The sequence below is a fragment of the Sinocyclocheilus rhinocerous genome, unplaced genomic scaffold (genome assembly GCF_001515625.1).
Source record: "Sinocyclocheilus rhinocerous isolate Xijiao unplaced genomic scaffold, SAMN03320098_v1.1 scaffold3008, whole genome shotgun sequence".
In the NCBI taxonomy this organism is placed as follows: Eukaryota; Metazoa; Chordata; class Actinopteri; order Cypriniformes; family Cyprinidae; genus Sinocyclocheilus; species Sinocyclocheilus rhinocerous.
Window position 1 is genome coordinate 352,698 of NW_015652302.1, and position 23,312 is coordinate 376,009.

Sequence of the window (23,312 nt, forward strand, 5' to 3'; positions counted from 1 at the left end):
ATCACATGCCCGTTCCGAAGGTTTTTTTTTTTTGAGCAGCTCGTTAGGTATTGATACGCAGCCTTTCTCCAGTGCAGCATCCGCCATATTGTCTACCAGGAGACGCCGAGAGGTAATGCAGTATGCATTTACGACCTATTGGTACTTGTATTCCTACATGACTTAACTTTTTAATATTTCCTTCAGATAAGGACACACACGTAAGGCACTACGCTGTTAATACATGCTTATGTGAATACATATCGTGTTATTTGCTGGCGACACAGAGCGTGCCAGTGCTATTTGCTAACCACTAAACCCGTCGCGTATTCTTTATAAAAACATACATAAATGGACTATTTGATTCCAGGTCCGATTAAACACAAATATTACCTTCGTGTATGTTTTATGATTCTTATGAATATTAATAGTTGTTTGTTTACTTGTATAAATTTGTTTTATCTTTTGTGCGAATGTAGCTAGCGGCGTTAGCTTTGATGTGGCGTGTCGCGCCACGTTCGGCTAGCAGCGTTTCTGCAATAAAACATTAAGATATTTAGCCCTGTGTTCATATAGTAACTAGTTTATGCTTATATAATGTGCTTTACAATGTAATAAACAATTTGGAGGGTAAATTAGCTAAATGCGTCGGAAAATGTTTTAGAAATGACTTAGGCGTGGCAAACGCTATGCTAGTTAGCGGTTAGCTGGCTAACAGCTGGTTTGGAAGCTGATAATAAGATTCTGAGAAATCCTGTTGTTATATTGTTTATATGACTTGTTTGCAATTAATTAATAATGTGGATTATATGTAGATAAAGTTGGGAATGCAGAAAAGCTCTCTACTGAGCTTGACCGGTTTCTTTGGCTGTGGCATAAGGTCTGTGGCTCAAAACAAGATATTGATTTAAGGGAAAATGTAATGAGTGTTCCTCGTTATAATGGAGGTTATGTAGTGCTTCAATATCATCCCTAGTTAGGCTTTTATGTGTTCCGTGTGTTTGTGGTGCGTTTCTCTCCCACCCCTGCTTTAATTAAGCTAATTTATGTAGTTCTAATAATTAGTAATTCTTTCAGGAAGATCACACGGCTTGTCACGAACAGCAATTTGTTAGTCTAATGATGACTATATGGCAGTAGAGTGGCCTGGTTGGTTTGGACGTTGGTCCATAAATCAGTACTTTGATACCCAGGCTGATGTTGCACAGCTGTGTCTGTAAAGTTTACAACATCCTTGTGCTTTCCAGCATCTGGAGGGCCATGAGGAATGACTTATAGGATTGCTGTGTCTCCTGAATAAGCTCCTGGATGTCCTCTTTCATTCAAATTACAATCAGGTGTGTTGTTCGTGTGGCGCTTCTGGAAATATATTACATTGCAAATTAAAGTGGTTTACTCTGAGTTTGCTTGACTATCAGATGTCTTAACAAGCTTATTTATTTATTTTGTAGCCTATGCTCCACCATAAAGTCATCACATCTGCCTTCATCAGCTCCACCTTTCATTTGCTGCTTGGAGGAACCCTCCAAGGTAATAACCCGTACAAGTATATTTATGAACCTTTGTGAAATTAATGTAGTTAATGTAGTTTTCAATCTTTTAGATGCTACTGACCCGCAAATATTATCCTCATGAAAGAGACCCCATCTTAAAATTTCAAAGGCATTTATATGGTTCCTTGTTATAAAAATTTAATTCATACTGTAAATATATGTCAATATTAATAGGAAAAAAATTACATTAGTTACATTATTTTTTTAATTCATTGTAGTACTGTACTTTTAGATGTATTTATTTGTTAATTTATTTGCTTATTTGTATCATTCTTTATTCATTATTTTATAAACGGGAATTTTTTAAAAATTTAAAATTCACTTTCTTACCCTATTTTGAAAACCCCAGTCTAGATCATACAATTCATCATACAATTCATAGTTTTTATTTACTGTTCTATTCAACACTGTTAGATTTGTAAAACATCTTTTTGGTCATCCTGCAATCTTTCAGTATTTTTGTTGTCTTTCCAGGTGTTTCAGGGAATACCTTGTGTAGAATATGTCTGGCCCTGTCCCAAGTCGCTCTCGAGTTTACCCTGATGTAAACACACAGCGACCCAGAGAGTACTGGGACTATGAATCCCATGTGGTGGACTGGGGGTGCGTTTTCTTGAATTTTTAGCACTTTTAAATTACATGCACTATAAATAGCCAATTTGACCTGTAATTATGCAGCATTATCCCTGTGGATAGTTTCTTTGTTGTTCTCTTTCAGGGGCTTGGATCAAATGTGCTGCTTATTACTTATTGTGGCTTGCGTGGTATATTTGACACGTTCAGTGTGTTAAACTCACATTGTTTGTACTCTATATGTTTGTATTCTGCAGAAATCAGGATGACTATCAGTTAGTGCGAAAGCTTGGCCGGGGAAAATACAGTGAAGTGTTTGAAGCCATAAACATCACTAACAATGAGAAAGTAGTCGTCAAAATACTTAAGGTATATTTGGATGTTTGCATTCACACTTGTATAGATGATTTGATTGGAGATATGTCAGTTTATGCTTCTGTTTTTTTTTTTCTATTTTTAGCCAGTGAAAAAGAAGAAAATTAAACGAGAAATAAAAATTCTGGAGAACTTAAGAGGAGGCCCCAACATAATAACGCTTTTAGACATCATAAAGGATCCTGTGGTATGTTTATGAAAATATTTAGGGAGTTTACTTTCCATTGGCTTCCTAACTTCAAGACAAAGTTTGTTTTTTTCCCCTTCTTTTTATTAATGACTTGCAGGTTTTGTTTATTTTCTTGGAACCTTGATGCATTGGCAAAGTATATATGTGTGAGTTTGTTTGTGTGCCATCAGATTTAAAACCCATTCTGCTTTATTTTCAATGTACAGTCCCGAACACCAGCGCTGGTTTTTGAGCATGTTAACAACACGGACTTCAAGGTTAGAGATGTATTTTTATTTATTTTTTTGACGCCCCTCCATAGAGAATAAATTTTTTTAATTTGATGATGTAGTAAACCGTATCTTTTTCTTCACAGCAACTGTATCAAACTTTATCAGACTACGACATCCGCTTCTACATGTATGAAATTCTTAAGGTAAGATAGAAATATATAAAAATATAGATAAAAATAATTAAAAGTGGGTCTTTATAAAGTGATATCATGGAACAAAACCATCCAATATCTGTCTGTCTGGCTTATTTTGCAGTGGCAAATGGTTTCATTTTTGCCCATAGTTTAGGTTAAAAAGTTTCAACAGTGCCCATTAAGTGCTCTGCTCAAAGTGATGTTGGATCTAATTCTTATCTCCGCTCTTCTATCCCCAGGCTCTTGACTACTGCCACAGTATGGGAATAATGCACAGAGACGTAAAGCCTCACAATGTCATGATTGACCATGAGCACAGAAAGGTATTGGCCAAGTTAAGAGTTTACCCAACATTGAGCGTTATTTGTTTATTTCTGTGATGGCAAAGCTGAATGTTCTGCAGCCATTACTCCAGGCTTTAGTGTCACATGATCATTCAGAAATCATTCTAATATGTGTATTTGATGCTCAAGTATTTTTTTTTTCTTATCAATGTTAATTGATTTTATTTTTTATTTTTTTCAAGTTAAAAGGTAAATCCTTGCTGAATAAAATTACCTCATTGACATTTTTAATTTTGACTTGTTGAATGTCCATTTTTACCTTTTAAAGCTTCGTTTGATTGATTGGGGCTTGGCTGAGTTTTACCACCCAAACCAGGAGTACAATGTACGTGTGGCTTCCCGATATTTTAAAGGCCCTGAACTACTTGTAGACTATCAGGTTAGTGTCCTAAAATTCAGGATTTGAGTTTTCTTGAACATTAATAATTTTCTTTCAGATTAACGGTCTGTTAAACTTTTTTTTTGTTTTTTTTGTCAGTATTCCATAGTTAAAATTTCACATTTAATGAATTTCAGCTTATTTTTCTGAGTTGTAAAAAATATTTTGGTTTGTATCTAGATGTATGACTACAGTCTGGATATGTGGAGTCTTGGATGCATGCTGGCCAGTATGATCTTCAGGAAGGAACCATTTTTCCATGGACATGACAACTATGATCAGGTCAAACATTTATTTTTGATTTTAGCACGAACAGCCTTATTTATTAAAAACATATAGCAAGGATGTTCAGTCATTCAACTCGTGATTTCATAAATTTGCTGTGTATAAAAAATATATATATATTTGCTGGGTGCTTTTATTATGCTGGGTATTTGTCTGTTGAATTTAGTTTTTGATGTGATTATTTTTCTTTCTAGTTGGTTCGGATTGCAAAGGTTCTGGGTACCGAGGACCTGTATGATTACATTGACAAATATAACATTGAGCTGGACCCACGCTTTAATGACATTTTGGGCAGGTATGACTTTAATACAGTGTTGATCAGCATAGATAGACAGACTCTTTATCAAGTTGATTAAAATAAGTATTCTGTTTTAAATTATCTCCATAGTTCTGTATGTGTGTGTGTAGTCATGTTTGCACCATCTTTCACTTGTTCACCCAGACACTCCCGGAAGAGATGGGAACGGTTTGTGCACAGTGAGAATCAGCACCTGGTCAGTACCGAGGCTCTGGATTTTCTGGACAAGCTGCTACGTTATGACCACCAGGCCCGACTGACAGCCCGCGAGGCCATGGACCACCCTTACTTCTGTGAGTTCATGAAAATCTCTCCAGTCTCTAATTTAATGTACATTCTTGCATGCGTGTTCTTTTATACACAGTTGAATAAATTGATGACTTAATTTATTATACACATTGAGCATATAGTGAATAATGGACCCTGCAAGGTCTCCGATCACTTGATGACACTAGCATTTTTTTATTTTAATTTCATTGTCTTAAGTAGCACGGGTAAATTTGTAGCAATCGCCAACAATACATTGTATGGGTCAAAATTATAAATTTTTCATTTATGCCGAAAATCATTAGGATATTAAGTAAAGATCATGTTCCATGAAGATATTTTGTAAATTTCCTATCGTAAATATATAAAAACTTAATTTTTGATTAGTAATATGCATTGCTAAGAACTTCATTTGGACAACTTTAAAGGCGATTTTTCTCAATATTTAGATTTTTTTTTTTTGCACCCTCATATTCCAGATTTTCAAATAGTCATATCTCAGCCAAATAGTGTCCTATCCTAAAAACCATACATCATCCAAAAGCTTATTTATTCAGCTTTCAGATGATGTATAAACCTCAATTTAAAAAAAAAAATTTACCCTTATGATTGGTTTTGTGGTCCGGGGTCACATTTGATCCGGAATAAATGGTAATACTAGCCCAATTGATGAAGCTATAATTAAACACTTACCGTTATAAATTCAAAACCTCACCTATGTTAACATTGACATATTGTTGTTAGATTACTGATTTGTTTGTTTGTCTCAATATGTTTGATGTCATTATAACAAGTTTAACAACTTTATCTGTCAACCAGCTAGGTAATGTTACCTTTGTTTATATTAATAACATTTCAATGAAACTTTCACAAGTAAATGATCAACAACATTAAAAGATTTAATGGCTATAAAATGCAATAGGCAAAAACACTAGAAATTATCACACTAGGACAAGGCCATGTTTATTGTTGAGCCCTGGGTTAGTACATTTCAATGTAACCGTATAACTGGCATCAGATGGAACTGATGTACACGTTGATGGACACTTCATGTCATAATTTGTCATATATCTGAGATAATGTATTTCATGTTTTTGTATATAGATCCTATAGTTAAAGACCAGGGCAGAGGAGCGCCAGCTGCAGGAATGGCTGCTAGTTCCACACCTGTCAGCTCTTCTAGCTTGATGGCAGGTAAACCGTTTACCTTTCACCTCAGCACTTCACCTCTGTTTGGGATGTTTCGCCTAAAAATGAACATTCTGTCATGCGCTCACCCTCGAGTCACTGCAAACCTGAGTGATTTATTCTGCAGAATGCAAAAGATAAACTTTCCCCCCTCCATACAGTGCAGGTCAGTAGAGTCCAGAACAATATTGGACCCCACTGGCTTTCATTTATGGACAAAAACAAGCATTTTTTCAAAATATCATATTTTATGTTCCACAGAAGAAAGTTTTGAAGAACCGTTTTGAAATGATATGAGGGTGAGTAAATGACAATGTTCATTGGGTGAAACTTGAATCTATGATTAAAAACATTTGCCAAGAATGTTCTTAAGAGACTTATTCAGGTTTCAACATACACTAGGTTAAACGTGTCGGTGGCTTTCACACTGCAGGCATCGCCTCTATGACTCCGAGCACACAGCCCAACATCGCCAACATCAGCGCCGGCTCGCCCGTCATCCCTGCCCCAAACACAATGGCCACACAAGTGCCCACTGCCGCTGGAGCCCAGCCCTGAACACCACCTGCCCCAACATCCCCCCTCTCTTTCTCACATCCCTCTATCCGTCTCTCTCTTCTGTGGGCCTGCTTGGAATTGTGAATCAGTGGTGAGGGGGTGGGGGGAGGGGCATTGATTTAATTTGTGGTTATTTTTATGATGTTGCAAATAACACAGAACTAATGTTAAGTTACAGTTTTATTTTGTTTTTCTCCTCAGTTGTTGTTTAGGGGTTTGTGAACTCAAAAAGAAACCCATGATGTTTTTGCACCTGTCTGTGTGAGTTAGAAAAGCAAACGGGTGTGAACTTTCACTCGCCGTGACTGTTTAGAAACACTTAAATGTCCACCTGAAGAAGGATAATAAAATTTAATTTTATATGTCCCTCTAGCGTTCTCGTGCTCAAACCATTTCACTCACTGACTTATTTTTAATTGTTTTTTGGGAGAGATTTTTGTTTTGTTTTGTTGTACCTGGTATTTTAGTCCCTGTTTTTACGAGTCTTGATCACAAATTTCACAAAACCTTGTCATATTAAACCTCTCCGAGTATAAATGCAGATAAGGAGTGATTTGTTCCTTGGTTTTGAAGAATATTATGGGGACAAGACAACACAGATTTGATGGAGTCATGTTTCAGCTCTGCATTTGGACTGAAGGCCAGATCCAATCAAAACTACTTTAACATTTCTGATTTGTGTTGGATCATTGTGTAACGAAGCATTCTTTTACCAATAATGGAAGCTCTTTTGTTTCAGCTGTGCTGGCTCTGTGTATATTGCAGGCTGATTGGATTTGGTCTTGGATCTTGTTAAACTCTCACTAGTTGCTGTTCAAGGACTTGTACCAATTACTGAGTAACACAATCAATAATATGCCAATTTTTGTGTTACCTTCAGTTCTGTGTGTGTGTGTGTGTGTGTTGGTGTGAGTGTGTACGCATGAGTGGAATTGTCTTTTTTTGTTAGTTTTTAAGAAGTTTCAGACATTAGTTTGATACTATGAAGAATTTTTGTAATTTTCTTTTGAGAGGCGACTGTTCAGTGAAATACACAAATTTCTTTCTACCCCACGATTAAATCAATTAAACAGGTGAAATATCAATTTAGCATTGCATGTTGTGTTTTACTGTGGTTTGCCTTTGGTTGGGCTGATTGAAGAACAAATAAGAATATTATGTGGACGGTTTGTGTCACTCCCAAAGCTTTTTGTCTAGACAAACTGAATCTTTAATACCTTAATTGTTTAAGTGTTTCTTAAATTGTTCTTTCTTTTGGTCTTGTCTAGTAGTGAAATAACCAGATGTTGAAGATTAGCTCTGTAGTGGAGGCTGAACTCATGTTTGTCCTCTGCCTGTGTTCAGTGTGACAAGTTCAAATCTAAATATCTTTACTGTATTGTAAATTCATTCATTTAAAGTTTACAATAGATACTTTTGCAGAGATTTTGTTTGTTTTATAAATCATTTAAAAGAGAAAATATATTGTTTAAGTAAAAAGACCATGTCACTTGCTTTATTTAGCTGTACGTTTAATGCAGCCTTTCTAATACAGTGGTCCTTACATAAATGGTAGGTTTGAAGTCGGGTGGGAAAAACGGAGGCTACCTCACTCACATTTATATGGAATTCAATAAAAAAAAAAGGAAACCAATTGTTGGCTGTCGTTGAAAACTAGGTTTAATTTTTCGTATAACTTTCGCAGTTCTCGAGTTATTACCGATTCAAACCAATTTCTGACAAAACAAAAGTTACTGCTGTCACACACAAAAAGACAAATGTGACCCTGGACCACAAACCCAGTCATAAGGGTACATTTTTCAAAATTGAGATTTATACAGGTGCATCTCAATAAATTAGAATGTCGTGGAAAAGTTCATTTATTTCAGTAATTCAACTCAAATTGTCAAACTCGTGTATTAAATAAAGTGAATGCACACAGACTGAAGTAGTTTAAGTCTTTGGTTCTTTTAATTGTGATGATTTTGGCTCACATTTAACAAAAACCCACCAACTCACTATCTCAACAAATTAGAATACTCCATAAGACCAATAAAAAAAACATTTTTAGCCTTCTGGAAAGTATGTTCATTTACTGTACATATACTCAATACTTGGTAGGGGCTCCTTTTGCATGAATTACTGCATCAATGCATCGTGGCATGGAGGCGAAGCGACTTAAGACTGGTTTTGTGGTCCAGGGTCACAAATATTCTTAAAAAGCGTTTTTTTGTTGTTCTTTTTGTTAGAGATGTAGTGCTTCACCAAATCGTCAAACTAATTATTTTATGCTTCATTTACTGTTAATTTCCTGATTTAAAATGTTTGCGAATTTGTTGCCTAAAACTGGGACAGTGTAAAATAGTTTAAAACTTTATTTTGTGCGATTTCACAACATTCTAAAAATAAAGTAAATAGACCATAAATAAAACGAAATAAAAATCAAGTAGACAAATGCATTAAAAAGCCAGTATGTGTAATAGACTTGTGTAATAGCGTTAGAACGTTTTTAGTTGTTCCGTCTTCCATGTGTCCTGTTTTTCCTGGCCGTCACGAGTTTTCATTTGGCGCAAAGGGTGCTGCACGTTTGTGGCGTAGTCCAATGCGTTACACCTTCTTTCTTGAGCTTTGTCTGCCATCTAGTGGACGTATAAGAGAATTGTTTTGATTTTTGATTTTAAAGCTATTTTTAATGTCATTCAACAAATGGGGATTGTTACAGAAGTTCTTACAGAATATTTAGTTGTTTTGTTTGAAAGCGTTTCTAAATAGAGGTAAAGTTGGACACTGACATTTAATATTATTATATTACTAAAAAAAACACCCACAAAACGTTTAGTTCTGAAATCTTTGCCTATACTTTCTAACCCTAATTAAGCCTAGAAGCTTAAACCATGTGTTATGTTTTATTAATTACATTTCCAATTAATTTTGTTCTATTTAAAAGTAAGTGTCCCTGCATTGAAGGTGTCCCAATGAGCTGGTAAGTCCTGAGAAAATTGCGATTTTTGATCTATTTGTGTTTGAAGATGCATTTCTAATTGTAATTTTTAATACTCCTTCCTTTATTATCAGTATATTAAATCATATTGTGTGGTGGGTATGTCATTTAAACAATTTTAATACCATTTTAACACCAATGACAAATTATCAGAAAGTGTCTCTTACCTGTATTCATCCTAAACGTTATTATCCTCATTGTAGAGATCAATTCTGATGTGATGCTTTTTTTATTTATAAAGATCTTTTCCTCAAGTGTTACTTTAAAACCACTTTTGAGAAGTATATAAGGTAAATGAATAGACAGACGGAAGCCTTTAATCTAATGGTTTCCTATTTCTTCACAATGGCACAAACAAATTCCTTCAGTGGATCTCTGTGAAGGGCAGGAAATGCCATGGGGTGAATTCAGCCATGCATCCCCTTATTATTATAAAACACACCTGCCATTCAGAGTCAAACAGGTCTTTGCTGGTTTCTCAGGCCTCGTCTCCAGTGTCCCTGTAACTGGTCATCTATGACCCTATTGTCCAGATCAGCGACCTGCACTCGTATAAAGCCACAAATGACACATGGGCCCTTCAGAAGGACATCAGCACTCACCATGAAGCTGTAAGTTACCAAACTACTCTTTTACTTTTATTTGGATTTATTTTGTTGTGATATGTTTAGTCAGGATTTTCCACAATAAAATACAAGATCCGTGTTACTAGTTTTCAAATACTGTTTTATGAGTGCTGGTGTAAAATGAATGATATTGCACAACAGCTCGACAATATTAAATGTGTGTTTACATTTCATTTACATCGACATTTGGAAAATGTTGTTAATTTTCCCTTTCGTTCTCCCTCCTGGCTCAGGACCAACATCTGCCTGACTCTTCTAGTCTTTATAAACGCTGTCCGCTCAGCAGCTATGAGAGGTAAACTTCATTTTATTTGTGTTTAGGTTTTCAGACAACATAGTATTCTAATTATAATTATGTTTAGCACAATTATATATTTGCTTTGCTTTGAAAATAGAATTATTCTAAATAATTCATAATGACATAATTCACTCTTCTTTTTAGAAGGAAGTGGAGATTTGTTACGTTTTTTGAAGGGTGAGCATGTTTTTTTTCTTCCTGCTAAAGGAATCATTTACATCCATGTTACATTCATTATTTATTCTGATTTTGTACATTCTCTCCTCAGATGCATTTGAAATGAATCTGCCTCTTGACCACACTGATCCAACACAGCTCTCAGGTCTGTGAGTTGTTTCTTCAGTATGACCTTTCTTGAGTCTGTTGCATGGAAGTGAAGGGGAAGAGCGATTAATACTCTATCAGAAAATAGACCACTGTGCTATTGGTTGTTGGTTTCTGACCTCAGGAGCCCTTTTTCCTTAGAAATGGCTCTAGCAACAGAGAAGATTCTGGATCCTGTACATCCGACAGATCCGACTGCAGGTCAGTGATTAGACAGTGTTGGAAAAACTGATGTAATATTCAGACCTGTATATGTTTGATGATTTAAGAAATTCCAGACAGGCATGACATTTATTTATTTAACATGATTTTTCTCTGTTTACAGAATGTAAAGCCCCAGAAATTGTTGTCGACTCTGCTGGTATGTTTTATTATTTCTTATTATTTTATTTCTTTTTTTATCAAAACATATGTGTCTGCACTTTGGATATATTGCTTTAAAAATTCATGAGTCTAAAAAGGTGTTTTGATTAATTTAGACTTTTCCAATACAACACCCAAACCGAATCTGGTAGATCTTGCAGGTAAATTAACAATTTGTTCTATCCAATTCAATAAAAAGACTGATGTTTGAATATTAGTTTGTCTACTGATTTTTTAAAACACATGATCTCTCTAACTGGTCTTTCCTAAGATGTTGCTGAAGAGAGATCAGTTGAGAGTAGCAACTCAGGTGATCAGTCAAGTAAAACACATGAAAAATAAAGCTAAAACGTACGTATATATATTGTTTAGATATTTATTATTTCTTAATTTCCTTTTTAAACAGACAGCAGATTAGCAGAAAGAACAGTGACTGAAGACAGCAGAGGTAGAGACCTGTATTATATTCATTATACTTCTGCATGCAAGCTGTTAGATGATTTTTGCCATTTGTAAGTTATTTGACAGAAACACTCCAGCCTGTAAAATAGAATCATAATTGTCTGCAGGCATGTAACTAATTCAATATACTGTTTGCTTCAGAAGGCGACAGCGACAAGAGGTTACAACTGAGAACAATACTCAAAGGTATGCTGCTGGATTTAATGTGACTTGTTGAAATTAACGTTGTTCCCATTAAAAAAAAGATTCTTTATAAAAATAAAAAAAAAACTCACTGACATACTCTGGTCAACAGACACCCACAAGGCATTACAGGAGCATTATGGGAACTCAGCAGGTAAGCAATAGTTCCATCTGTTCTCACTCTGCTACTGTTTATATCTGCTGATGTGATATTATGTGTTAATATAGAGAGTATGAGTATGGACAGGACTGTCATGGACATAGACATGACTGAGGGCTCAAACAAACATATTGATAAAGCAACAGGTATGAAGTTTTATACTGTATATGTGATCAAATCTGTTGGAATACATACACTAAGTTTGGGGTCCGTAAGATTTTTGTTATTTTCTCTTTTATTTAATTTACTTTAAAGAAATTAATACTTTTATTCAGCAAGGATGCATGGAATTGACCCAAAATAACAGTAAATACATTTAGAATGTTACAAACGATTTCTATGGTAAATAAATGCTGTTCCTTTTAACTTTCTATTTATCTATTCATCAAATAATCTGTTTGTCACATTGATAATAATGAGAAATATTTATTACGCACCAAATCAGCGTGTTAGAATAATTTCTGAAGGATCATGTGACTGGCAAAATGGCTGCTGAAAATTCAGCATTGCCATCACAAGAATAAAGTACATTTCAAAATATATTAAAATAAAAACTGTTATTTTAAATTGAAATAATATTGAATCAAATAAATGCAGACTTTTAAAGATACTTCTTTAAAAAAAAAAACATTGAAAAAAGCCTTTCAACAATAGTTGTATCTGATAAAAGTAAATTTTGGTAAAAGAGTATTTATGGTCTTAAAGCTAACCGGCACAGACTAAAAGCTATACAACTCAAATTGTAATTTCACAAGGTCTGTAAATAAGTCATGTTTTGGCTCACTAAATAAATAGGATATATTTTTTGTAATTTTTTTTTTTTTACTGAAAATATCGTCTTACAATTCTGTGCAGTGATGGAGGACATTAGTAGTCAGGAAATGGACAGACCTGAGGAGAACAGGAGATACCGACCTCCAAGGACCCAGATGATGTTAGAAAAACACAACTCTGTGGTCACAGACACAGGCAGACAAAATCTGGACTTTATGAAAGAGATGGATCCCATAATTCAGAGTTTTGCCGGTAGAATGAACCTCAAAGGCCAGACTGGTAAACCACATGATACTGATAAACACCAGCAGGAGAGCCACAGACGAGCAATGGATTTAGACAGCCCAGAGTTTGTGGACACCCCTGATAGACCAGACCTATATGCTGACAGTGAAGAACAAATCTCAGGTTAGTTCACTATAAAACCATTTCATTGATAAATAATCAGACAAACACTGCTAATGAGACTCTGATTAAATATTATGCAGGAATCAAAGCGAAACTAAACTATGCCGCTAACAAGGACACACTGAACGACAGCAGGGAATTGGCCGATCGGATCCCAGGATGCACTGAAACATCTGTTGAACATCCCACGGAAGAGAACAACAGTCTGGATGCCCCTAATGTGGACCAGAAGATTCAAAAGGACACAATGAGCTATCAGAACCAGCTGAGGTAAATATGTCCCACTAAGAGAATACGAGCATCCAACAACCCAAGAGCACAGCTGAATTTTGATAGTCCGGAAAGAGTGAACAGTGAACTTTTGGACAGAGACGACAGCAGAGAGAGGCTGGAATATGTGGTGCTTCCTCTGTAGAGAGTTACTTTTTTGCCCAATATCTACTTTTTAAATTTTTTTTTTATTTTGACAGTGTGATTTTAATGTCTGTTTGAACTAATACCTTTTTCTTGGTTTGTTTGTTGAACTTGCATAAATAAATCATTATTAATCGGTTTTAAGTTTTATGATCTGAGATGAGATGTGAATATTATTGAAAATATATATAAATGATTATGAAAGCCTCCTTGACTTAAGACACATTTTGTAAAAATAATAATATTAAATAAAATAACAATAATGTTAAAAATAAATAATTAAATAAATTGTATCAAACAAATAAATGATTATGAAACAGCCTCCTTGACTTAGGACACATAAAAAAATTTAAATAAATAAATTGTATCAGACAAACAATACTACTACTACTACTACTAATTATTATTAGCATAGTGTTAATGGGTGTTTTAAGAAGAAAATGTTAATTATAATATTATTAATAATATAATTAATGGTAATTAATAATTATTATAATCATTTAAATACATTTTTTATAATTTGTCCATTTTTTTCTTTATTTTGTTTTCCCCTAGTATTTAGTATTTTGTATCATTTGTATATATCCGAAATTTTCCATTAAAGTGTAATGTCAGATAATATGGCATTTAGAAAGTGCAAGGAAAAGCTACACTTCCAGAAGTGTCCCACTTTACCATTGTTCTCCCTAAGTACCAATATTTACTACATAGTACATGTATGCAGTTAATGGCACTAATGTTCCATTCATTCCACTGAACTGATTTGTGTCCCACTGACAGTATTTTAAAAGATTTAAATGGCTTTTTTTCAGGTCAGAGGTTAGCAACGGTGCTTTTTCTGCTAAATTTAGTCCCAGCTCGCACAGAACGGCTTGCTGCGAGTCTATCATTGATTTAACACAGCTAAATGATTAAATCTCTCAGCATGTAGCTTTAGACAGACAAATAGAGGGTATTTATCAGCTATGACAAGACAGCTCGCAGCTCTATAGACGCGATGGTGATGAGTGTGTCTAATACGTCGGCCAGATCCACCTTTCCTATCCGTTTATCAGACAGATCCCGCTCTCTTCTCCATTTACCATATAGATCTCATTCCCGCGGGTGCTTATTTGTCCTACGGTGTTGATTTTGGTGGGTTTTCACAATCCGTGTCCAACTAAAGGGGCCGCAGGTACCGTTGGCTCGATGGCGTCCTGTCGGGGTCATATATCACGCAGTCTCTCGACTATGGCAGGCTTCATCAACTCTACCAGACCTCGGAGAGTCTTTTTCTTACTCGTAATCGTGACAGAGATGTCAGCATGTCTAAGGAGATTTACAAGAGATTCTCACTCAAAGCAATTGTGAAAAAACAACTCCACTCACAGCTGCGCGGCTGGTCCAGCCGGTCTATCGATCTTCACACGGTAATATTGGAGGTTATTGAAGACACATTCGTCTCCAAAAAGACCATCAAATTACAACTAATCCTGTTGAATGAGAGACATAGATCATATGAAACAAAACTTCCTACCAGGCCGTTATGAAAAGCATTAAAGTGGTCTAAATCAAGTTAAGCTCAATCGCCAGGCCTGCACTTTGTGTTGATTCAACTTGTCCCTTCTTTTATTTGGGAAAAAATCTAGTTAAGCTCAGTCGACTGTACTATGTGGCACAATTTGTCCTTCCTTTTATTTGGAAAAACAAAAAAACACCACATTCAGGGTTACAAGTGAGGCAACTGTAAGTGAAAGTGGCCAATCTGTAACCTTAAAAATACTCACTCATACTCATTTCAATAGTATAGTCACAAGATATAAACATTAAGTTTATGAGTGTTAAAAATTGATGCAAAAAATGCTTATAATTTTAGTGCTTCATTGCCATGACAATACCTACACTGTAAAAAAAAAAAAGATTTTATGAAGCAGTAAATAGAACAAAGATTATTGAAGTAGGTTTTACAAGAAAATACTATTTCAGTTTTTCTAAATTTCATGTTTAATCCAATGTTTTACTTGTGTTTTGGTAATTGTGTGTGAAATGCATTTACAATTATGTGGGAAATTTACTGAATTGATGCACAAATTTTTTTAATGTAAAAACCTAAAATGACCGCAAAAATGACAAGAACAAAATTACAGATCAAATAATACACCAGTTTTAACAGAAAAATGTAGTAAATATTATTTAATTATTTTATAAATTATTATTTTAAACGAATTAAAATTTTTCTAAAATTATAAGCTTCACATTTAGACTTTTAAAAATAAAGGTTTCAAAAGGGGGTTTTCTCAGTGATGGCATAGAAGAACAATTATTGGTTCCCCAAAGAACCTTTTAGTGAACAGTTCTTAAAAGAACCTTTTTTTTTTTTTTTTTTTGAAAAATTTTTTAAAAATATAAATCATTGATTTAGTGTTTTAAGAGCGTGCATTAGAAAGAGGAGAAATAAATGACATAGTTTGTATCTGAAAGGCTGTAAAGCCGTCCTGTTATTCTCGTTTTAGATTGAGGCTAAATATAGCCTTCATATCTGACCACTTAAGAATAGTTAACTGATAATGTACCACTGCAATAAATCTCATCTCACAGTGCTTGCGTAACACGTCTCTCTAAACGGCCCTTCGGCGGGAAACACACGTTTGTCCGAGTTCATTGTTCTCCTGAATTTGCATCGACACATCCGCGAATCTCTGAATCTCTCGTGGAACGCATCATGCAAATAACGCCTGACTCGATGCAACCAGCACTCCCAAAAAAGCCTGATCTGATGATGTGATGCATAAGAATAATACTGAGTAAAGCACTAAAGCTGACTTTGAGCAAACCAGTATGGACTAGATTTCAAATGGAATTATTCTGTGCATCATCGAATTGGTGTTTCTGTGAAAAACAAGGCATCTTAAAAGGTATAAACATACTGACCAATGTTTAGGCTTTATGTAATGCATTAAACATGCTTTCTGCAGGTTTGATGAGGGATAAGCCTTTTTAAAGAGCTTTTAAAGACCAATTTTAAGGAAAACAAATACGTCAGTTTATTCTCTTAATGTAAATATCCTAGGAAGCACAATAAGTTGTATTAGCAACACTTTAAAGTCTAGAAATATACAACTTCCAACAGATCTACAACTACTGACTTTTAATTAATTTTCCAAAAAATAAAAAATAAGCAAACAAACAAACAATTAAAATATAAAAGTAGCTTTCAACATGACATCTGATCACACTGTGAAGAAAAGACGTTCTTCCACAGTATTTTTGTCTTGTTTTTCAGAGCGAATGTCTAAAGATTCTTACTGGAGAAGCAAAATGACAAAATAAGAAGTCTTGTTTTATGAGAAACTGATCAAAATGAAGTTTATGATTTATGATTAAACAAGAACAAATATCTGCCAATGAGCTCAGAAAAATCAACTTAATTCATTTTAAAAAGTTTTTTTTTTTTTTTTGTGAATAATATTTAAAAAATCTAAAGAGCCTTTTGTGGAATGGAAATGTTCCAAGGATGTTAAAGGTTTTTCAAAAATACCAATAAAAAACCCTTTATTTTTAAAAGAGTATGCTTTTAAATTTTCCAGAAATTGGCCCTTTTCACTTTCATTGCAGGTGCCTCACTGCAACCTCGATTTGGTTTCTTCTCTTTTAATGAGAAAGAGGAACAAGTCAAAATTATTTATACCACATTATGCCACAAATGCTGTCAGCTAAGTTTAACTTGTATTGAACCCTTTAAAGCATCTTTTAAAATTATTACAGACCTTGTAACAACGTTGAACAGATCTAGTACTCAATGGCAATCACCCAGTTTTAGGAGTCATACTGTATGTTGTCATCTCGTTCGGCTTTACAGCAATAGTTCCCACGTGTGGAAGGTGACAAGGGGCATCTGATCTGACACATCAAAGCCTGTCAACATAACACAAACAATGGACATCAGCAGATTGTACAGTGATGTAAATCTGTCACTTCTTGACATTAAGATTTCAACGTTCACAGTCTCAGATTCTACCTTCCAATACTATGATACTTCTCATGAAAAAGATGTTGACCTGTTACGCATCTTGTGTGCATTAAATCTAGAGACATTTAACATCTCCAGAAAGATCTATCACTTGGATGAAGCCTTTGGGACAACACAGTGCAGCTCCAGTGTCTTGTGTGTATATATATTTTATATGTAAATCTACAGTACACCCAGGACAGCAGATGATTCACAAGTAATCAATCTTTATAGAGCAAAAATAGCCTTTAAAAAGAGGTTTTATTTTTTATTTTTTTTATGGGTCAAAGTTGTCAACTCTGTCCAAGAACACCAACCACGGTGCTCCACATTCTTCAGATTCCTCATTTATGGAGGTTCTGTCCTGGGACTCGAGCCCTGTAAAACCAAGTGCTTCACTGAGCACCATCAGCACATCCAGCTGGTCTCAGGCCATGCCGGATACACTGACCTGAATGCTGTCTGTGTGGTTTGATGTTGAATATATTTAAGCCACATAGAAAATAAATAAGTCAATCTGAGTTTGTGAGTCATATTTCAGCTTGATACACAAAATTGGAAAATTGAGACACAACTCACTGTTTTTCCATTTAACCAAAATCACTCAAATATGTTCCCTCTTCGTTGTGGTTGTCTACTTGTTTTTTTTTTTAATCATTCTCTTTATCTTTCTAGAGACCACAGTCTTTTTTTCAGTTGACTTCTCAATTTAAAGTGCCCCTATTAAGAATTATGAAAGGTTCATATTTTGGTTTTGGGAGTCCGCAACAAGGGGTTGACATGCATGCAAGGTCAAAAAACACTTTCATTGTCTTATAATATGCATTTATTTTTACCTTATTTGCTCAACGATTCATTTTTCCAAACCCCTACTTTCCGTGACGCTAATCTGCGGTGATTGTTCGATTAATTTAATCATGCCTGTAATGCCTGATAAAGCAGCGTTTGTGAGCGCAGTGCTGCTTTGTGTACAACGATGCCGCGGTAACAGTTATTTTATCGCTCCAAAAGCAGCACCTAGTGGCAAAGAATGAATTTGCATTATCATTCAGACCAACGCGAAAATCATGTTTTCCCAGATTTTTGCAGGCAATATGCTAATGTTTCATGTTGACGTCAACATGAAACGGCTTGGGATTCGTTTTAAAAACGACTGGTTTCAATGATTCAGAGTCGACTCTTTCTTTAGAGAGACATTTCCTTCATTCCATTCGGAAAGGCTCATCCCTATGCCCTAATCCCTTCAAAGGGTTTACCCTCCGGATTGAGAGCTTGGAAGGGTTGATGGGTGTAGGGACCAAACAACTGTTCCTTGAAGTGCCCTTCTGCGTCATCATCACGTGCCCACACGGAGGCGCCGTCATCATACAAAGAACCTGCGCAAAGGATCATGCAGCCCGAAGTGTCCATCAGTTGTACCCTTCGAAATCCTTCATTCTGAAGGGCCCTTTGAAGTGGCCAGTTTTGAGCACTTCGGTTTGGAACGTCCCTTCAATATGGCGGCTATGGTTGTTTTCACTCCGTAGTGACTTTATACGGTGCACTTTCAGATTTAAAACTTTGTAGGATGTTTTCATTCACTTAGAGCTGTGTTACACACTGCATAAAAGGTAATTTTCAAAAATTCATAATAGAGGCACTTTAAAACAGACCTATAGACAAACAAAAAATGTTGTATTACTTAAATTTACCTCATTGTAGATTCCACACAGAACTTTTTACCCTCCGCAATTAGCACGACACCTAAATAGCCATAAGAAATGAAAACAGATACATTTTGCTCACTTACCTTATTTAGTGACCATCTCGGACAAATCTGTATCAGTTCTGTCTTTATAAATTCCTACTCCAGTAGGTGGCGAATAAGTGACTTTTCGTGTATTATGAGTGAGTTAAATCATTCACTTAAACGATTCGTTCAAACACTGATTCATTCAGAAACACCACAAACATGTGTTATTTGAAGAAAGGCGACGGATGATTCTGATGTGTTTCCAGATTTGGATGTTCGTTGAAAAAACGAATAGACAAAGTATCTTTGGGAATGTTGTGTCTAAAATATAAGTACTCTACTCAGTATTTCCTTTTTGTTTGTTCAGTTGTGCCACGCTGATATTCGAAGTGCTCGTGTTTATGTTGCATTAAGTTATATTTCATAAATACGGAATGTGTGTACATTCCCTCAGGTTTATATTACCACCCAGGAGTCTGTTTGATTCAGCGTTTCATTGGAAAACTGGTAACTGCATGTCGAATGTTTCATGTTCCAAATTTATACATACCAATAGATCAGCCAGTTGGCTCTGTTTACGAGACCATGAAGTGACCACTTTGGACGGATAAATATACTATTGTAGATACTACATCAAAAATATTTTTTCTCTGCGCTGATTTTGAAAGACCAACACGAATAATGAGACTCTGCTGAAACATGAAATTCTATGAGCAAGACCTAAATGCTGACAAAGCTGATGGGTTTATTGGTCATCCAATAGAGTCTCTAAATCTTTGCTTTGTTACAGACAAAACCAAATCATGAGTTTGTAATAATGACTGAAGCCTCGTTTGAGTTGCTGTCCCATGATGACTGCTGGATAGGTGACCATCTGCCAATGAGTCTGGTTCTTTTCAGACCCCTGAAATCTTCCGGCTATGGGTCCAGAAACCCCCTGCGGCCCCCAATGCAATTTGTCCTCAGACCAAACGCCGAACCACACACCAGATCAGGCGTGTGAGCAAATATGTGTGTTCACCATGGAGGGCTGTTTCCGTCTATGTGGAGTGAGGGGGAACATGTGTGACTGCTCCATGTCTGGCTGCAGCCTCTGCGGGAGGAAGTGGGGTTTTATTCTGCAATGGCTTTTCCAGGCGGAACAAGGAATGGGAAGGAGATGCAGAGGGAGAAAGAGGAGAAGGAAGAGGAGAGAGACTAATTTCGTCCAATTCCAGCACCTCGCAGAGAGCCTTAACACAAAAGCATGCTATTCAGAGCCTGTCGGAGTAAAATCAGCAATTTCCAGATATTAAATGATGGATGAAATGAGTATGTGTGAAGGGGGTATAGGGGGTCTTGTCGGTTGGGGAAATGTCAAGAAATAACTCCCAGAATCCTTATTCAAAACTTTAATGTGGCTCATTGAAGGATCTGATCAGTATCTTTATGTCTGGTTAATTTTCAAACCCAACATCTAGGCTCAGAGCTTCAGGAATATTTGCTGACTTTTTCCTCTACTGTTGAGTTAAGTTCCTTTGTGCTTTATTGGAATTGGGTGTTTTTTCAACTATATACAATTTTATGTCCCAGGTGTTGATTTTAATGACAATTAACAACTAACTTTGTATTTAGGTTTCTTTCTTTAGTGAACGTCATATTATAATTGTCATTGAAATGTTTTTCCATACCTTCATATATATTTATATTTTTGCTATTTTGTAAATGGTCTATGTATAGATTTTTTTGATGATGACTTTAAATCTTAAAACATAAAATATTGTTACAAAGAGTGAAATGATAAACCAAAAAGATATTGCATGCACAATGTTAGTAGAAAATTTAAATAATCTAAATAATTTTTCTAGACAGGTTCACATGGCCAAAAGTAGAAGAAACACCCAATTAATTTTTCTGTACAAAATTCCAACTCTCTGAAGTCAAAGTAGCTGTTATTCAACAAAATATACTACATTTAATAATTAAAAAAGAAGACTGTCAAGAATCAGGTTCATAGCTTTGCTTCTGTGCTTATTTAGTGCATCATTTTGATATAAACGTTTCGAGAAAAAGTTGTCTGGCTTTTGAAAAGTTTACACTTAGTTGCGGACTTAAATGTTATTAATGGTGTTTCTGCTCTGAGAATGCACCTTAGCCAAGGACTAAATTTTATGTCTTTGAAACCAGCCCATAAAAACAGCCTCTATGCTGATTCTGCATCTACAATTAACTCTAACTGTTCTATGTAAAAACTATTCTCTTAATAATTTCTTTTTGTCTTGTTTTCAGCCCAGAAATATATAAACATCCTATAAAAAGGACAAATTATTCTGAGAACCTAAATTACATAAAATACTGACTCAGAAAAAAATATATGATGTAATTCAAAGGGAATTTAAGAGAAGCTATTTTTTTATTGTTTTAAGCATGCATCTAAAATATTCCAGTGGATTAAAAAAATCTTTTTTTCTTTTTGTTTGGCTTTTCAAGTAAATGTTCTTGTTAAGAATGTTTAGGTAATCCTATTGGAACAAAATCACTCAATAAGAAAATTAGTTTCGTTTAGTATACTTCAAAAACCAGTTTAGGCTAATATTCATATATACCAGCTTTTATTTATTCTTTTAAAACATGGAAAAACAGAAGTGGTTTTACTGGCGGGGTGGTGGGTGACAACCTTGTGAACTAAGCCTTTGCTTCTTGTCGGAAATTTGATTAAATGCGGCAAAGACTGGGCGACCCACATGTCTGGGAGTGGAGATTTTTCATTTTTCTTTAATACTCATGTTTAATTTCATGATTGGCTAAAGCTCCAGGTGGCTGCTTAATGTCCAACAGATGGGCCCCTCTGCAAACCCAATTTTCCATTGCAAGCTGATGGCAATAAAAGGAGGGATTTTCACAGTTCCACAGGCACCCCTCGCATTTCCACTCTCCCAGGGGCAGAGAGAGAGTGAGCAAGACCGCAATGTTATACTTTGTTTTTATTAAAGTGTTTGATTGACAGCAAAGGAAGATTTTTCCAGTATTAAACTCTAGGCCCAATTGAACAGGACAAAGTACACCAAGTCTTGATTTTGAGCTACTGGGACTGGGTTATACCACCTTTCTCCTTCTGTCTCTCGGTCGTTCTCTCTCTCACTCTCTTCCTTTGCTTTTTTCGGGTCTGCTATGAAGCCAATGGCTCTGTGGTGAGCCACAGGGAGCTGACAGATTGGCCCTTAGGATCTCAAGGCTTCTTTTACAATCAAAACTTGTTAACTCACATTCTTACTTGAGGATTTGGATGGGATGGAGAGAGAAAGAGGGATTCAGAGGGAGGGAGGTATAGAAGGAGAGAGGATGCATCAAAGCCGGGGTCTTGAGAACACATGTTTGGGCATAAAAGTGTGTGTATGGATTAGGAGTGCTGTAAAACCAAGAAGGACTTATTCTCCTAAGGCCAGTCAAATGAGGAGAAAGAAGCAGCTGCAAAGTCCAACTCCTTCTGTCCTCACTGACCTTTGCCATCACTGTCCTCATCCTCTACTTCACTGTGATATCAGGGGTCAGAAGTCAAGACTTAGGTGCACACTAAAACCTGAGGGAAAGTCATTTGAATCCAAGATTAGAGTTCAGTTCTTGGATACTTGATGTAATGGATAAAGTTTTCTCATTTATTACCAAATTTGCTTGTTACCTGATAAAAAAGGATAAAAGACATTCAGATTCTTTTTGTGTTGCTTTATAATAGTTAAACTTCATAATTGTTAAACTTTGGCACCAGTGTATATATTTTGTATATGTGCATATATTTCTCAAACATGGAAACAGTTATATTGCTATTACTTGAGAGCTCTTTTAAAAAAAGAAAGCCTGACGAAATCTTGCCACATTAGTCATGCTCTACTGTTTTCTGTGTAACCCAGCATTAGGAGAGGGCAAATTAGCAGGCCTATTTCAACAATAGCAGCTCAATATTAGCCTCTCCAGCAGGAAACAATTAGCTAAAAGCAGGTATAAGTGGACAGGATCGTGTTTTCTGACTAGAAATGTTGACACAGAGGGAGCTGGCAGAAACTCAAGTCACAGAAAAGGAGTTTTCTCTCTCCCACAGGTGTGTGTGTGTGTGTGTTGCAGGGACAAGAATGAGAGAGAGCTGGAACGGGCCAGCCAGGCTCTTTGGACACCTGTCATTCCATCGTTGCTTTACTGCTTCCCGTCCTGTGGTGTTCACAAGACTCCCT

General features: G+C 35.7%; 2 protein-coding genes across 7 annotated transcripts in view; both read left to right on the plus strand.

The window, feature by feature from the left end:
- Positions 1–23,198, plus strand: part of LOC107714616 (casein kinase II subunit alpha) — a 23,935-nt gene extending 737 nt beyond the window's left edge. The window contains exons 1-17 of one of the 6 annotated variants that reach the window (XR_001636998.1): positions 21–112; positions 1,227–1,316; positions 1,431–1,509; positions 1,583–1,641; positions 2,007–2,135; positions 2,363–2,474; positions 2,566–2,667; positions 2,877–2,927; positions 3,026–3,085; positions 3,316–3,399; positions 3,689–3,799; positions 3,980–4,081; positions 4,279–4,379; positions 4,527–4,675; positions 5,754–5,843; positions 6,271–7,297; positions 23,183–23,198. Coding sequence is in view for 5 of the 6 variants with exons in the window: in XM_016520526.1 (XP_016376012.1) it covers positions 2,035–2,135; positions 2,363–2,474; positions 2,566–2,667; positions 2,877–2,927; positions 3,026–3,085; positions 3,316–3,399; positions 3,689–3,799; positions 3,980–4,081; positions 4,279–4,379; positions 4,527–4,675; positions 5,754–5,843; positions 6,271–6,395 (1,188 nt within the window). In the remaining variant the exon portion in view is untranslated. Of the gene's footprint in view, positions 1–17; positions 113–179; positions 201–1,226; positions 1,317–1,430; positions 1,510–1,582; positions 1,642–2,006; positions 2,136–2,362; positions 2,475–2,565; positions 2,668–2,876; positions 2,928–3,025; positions 3,086–3,315; positions 3,400–3,688; positions 3,800–3,979; positions 4,082–4,278; positions 4,380–4,526; positions 4,676–5,753; positions 5,844–6,239; positions 8,029–23,182 lie in introns of those variants that run through there. The other 5 variants (XM_016520524.1, XM_016520528.1, XM_016520527.1 and 2 more) reach the window with 5 other exon arrangements.
- LOC107714618 (uncharacterized) lies at positions 9,530–13,658 on the plus strand. Its single transcript, XM_016520529.1, has 14 exons — positions 9,530–9,986; positions 10,235–10,296; positions 10,444–10,476; positions 10,568–10,621; positions 10,765–10,824; positions 10,949–10,984; positions 11,103–11,147; positions 11,258–11,296; positions 11,393–11,434; positions 11,590–11,634; positions 11,744–11,785; positions 11,860–11,937; positions 12,647–12,973; positions 13,054–13,658. Exons 1-14 carry the CDS (start codon positions 9,892–9,894, stop codon positions 13,245–13,247), a joined length of 1,152 nt encoding a protein of 383 aa, XP_016376015.1. The 5' UTR covers positions 9,530–9,891; the 3' UTR covers positions 13,248–13,658.
- Positions 23,199–23,312: the final 114 nt, after the last annotated feature.